Source organism: Natrix helvetica (assembly GCF_964273705.1).
Source record: "Natrix helvetica genome assembly, chromosome: Z".
Lineage (NCBI taxonomy): Eukaryota > Metazoa > Chordata > Lepidosauria > Squamata > Natricidae > Natrix > Natrix helvetica.
Window position 1 is genome coordinate 2,292,169 of NC_138554.1, and position 1,973 is coordinate 2,294,141.

General features: G+C 54.2%; 1 protein-coding gene across 3 annotated transcripts in view; it reads left to right on the top strand.

Moving 5' to 3' along the window:
- The window catches only part of LOC309381406 (centrobin-like), a 35,800-nt gene that overhangs the window by 16,598 nt on the left and 17,229 nt on the right, over positions 1-1,973 (top strand). For all 3 annotated transcript variants that reach the window (XM_081932360.1, XM_081932361.1, XM_081932362.1), the window contains one exon: positions 1,657-1,803. In XM_081932360.1, the coding sequence (XP_081788486.1) occupies positions 1,657-1,803 (147 nt within the window). The remainder of the gene's footprint in view (positions 1-1,656; positions 1,804-1,973) is intronic.

The following is a 1,973-nucleotide window of genomic DNA, read 5'->3' on the forward strand; positions in this document are numbered from 1 at the left end:
TGGGGGGGGGGAGTGGAATAAAAGGGGCGGAAAATAAGGATGTGTAGCTTTAAACTGCTTCCTGGGAGTTTTTTTTAAAGACGTTTCTTAAAGGGAAACAACATTTTTTGCTCAACTTGGGACTTCATTTCCCAGAATTCCTCAGCAGAGCCGCCTGGGGATCCTGGAGGGCTGACTGAGGAATTCTGGGAGTTGAAGTCCACACACCTTCAAACTGCCACGGTTGAAAAACACTGTGCTGAGCTGGCTTCTGGCATGCGCCAGATTGTGTGTCCGAATGCGAATGTGGGTAGACAGTCCTCGACTTTACGACTGAAACATGGAGCCCAATTTTTATGTCGTTAAGTGAGAAATTGGTCCGGTGCGTTTTACCCCATTTTGCGACCTTTTCTGCCCACCGCTGTCAATTGAATCCCTGAATCCCTCAAGTTGTCAAGTCAGTTACATGGTCGCTAAGTGAATCCGCTTTTCCCACCGTCACAAGGTCGCAAAGGGGTATCCCCTGACCTTGGGACACCGCAACTGTCGTAAATGTGACTCGGCTGTCAAGCACCTGAACGTAACTCGCGGCGACGGGCCTAATGCGCCTAATGGACCGGCTGGGTGGGCGTGGCTAGGTGGTCATGTAGCTGGGTGGGTGTGGCCAACTGGATGTCACTCATGCCGAGGGGTTGCTGGAGCGAAACAGCCACCAAGAGTTAAAGAGTTGGCAAAACAGCGCCGTTCAAATTGGATCTGACCTCCAAGGAGGTTCAACACAAGCACCTCAATGAGGACTAGGAGCATGGGCTTTCCAAACAGAGGGAAGGCCTGCAGGAGTGCAAGGCCAGGCGCCATTGACGTTACTCGTCAGGCGGTCGCAAAGGGGGGCGCGCGTTGGACACTACGACAATCGTCATAAGCGTGAGCCGGTTGGCAAGCATCCAAACGTTGATCTTCTGACTGTGGGGATGTCGTTTAGTGTAAAAAAAATGTCCTTTTTTCAGCACCATTGTCACTTTAAACGAACGGTCGTAAGTTGAGGACTACATGTATTTCAATGGTATTGCAGGCTGTTGGACTGTGAGGAGGTTGGGGAGGAAGTTGGGCCAGTCCTGGAGTCTGGGGAAGGCTCCGAGGAGGGCTCTGTGTCGGAGGCAGAGAGGGGGCCACGGCCGTATGCCAGTTATCAGCTGCCTTCGGAGTCAGAGATCAGTGAGGCAGAAGAACAGCTGGAGCCTGTTCCCAGGGTGCGCATGGGCAGAGTGGCCAGATGAAGGGAACAGCTTAGGAACAGGGGTTGACTTGGGAGTAAGGTCACAGGTGGACGGGGAATGGCCCCTCCCAGAGGAAATAAAAGAGGGAGCGCCAGGGGAGTGGAGCTTGCAGGAGACCATTAGTTCGCTTCATTGGTTTGTGACTCTCCGAGACTCCTTGCCAAGTTCTGCAGAGATCGGCCCGGCAGCTCCCCAAGCCAGAGAAGGTCAGTGACTGTAAATCCTCCCTCAAAAGACTTTGGATGGGAAGGAGCAGAATTCACAGTCAACTAATAAAGAGGTTTTTTTTGGGGGGGGGGATCTGGAGTTTGCTTCAGGCTTTCGGGAAGCCGCAGCCAAATCACAGGCCTCCCAGCAACTGTCACGCCTTATTCTCCGCTTGTCTCTGTCCCATCTCTAGATGGTGGCCCAGCGGGAAGCTCAGAAGGCCCTGGATGCCCAACGGGTGCTGTCTACGACGCAGGCAGAGATGCAGGGCCTGCAGGCCGACCTGGAGGCCGTGCGGCGAGAGAGGGACACCTTGAAGATGGAGATGAGCTTGCTGAAGGTAACCCCCCCCCCCCCCGCCCCGCGCGTCCTAACTCACGAAAATGACATTCAACTCAGGAAAATGACATTCAACTGACGCGAAGTGCTAATGCCACTTTATAAGAGTCGCGGTGGCGCAGGGGTTAGAGGGCAGTACGGCAGGCTGCTTCTGCTGATCACCGGCGGCCA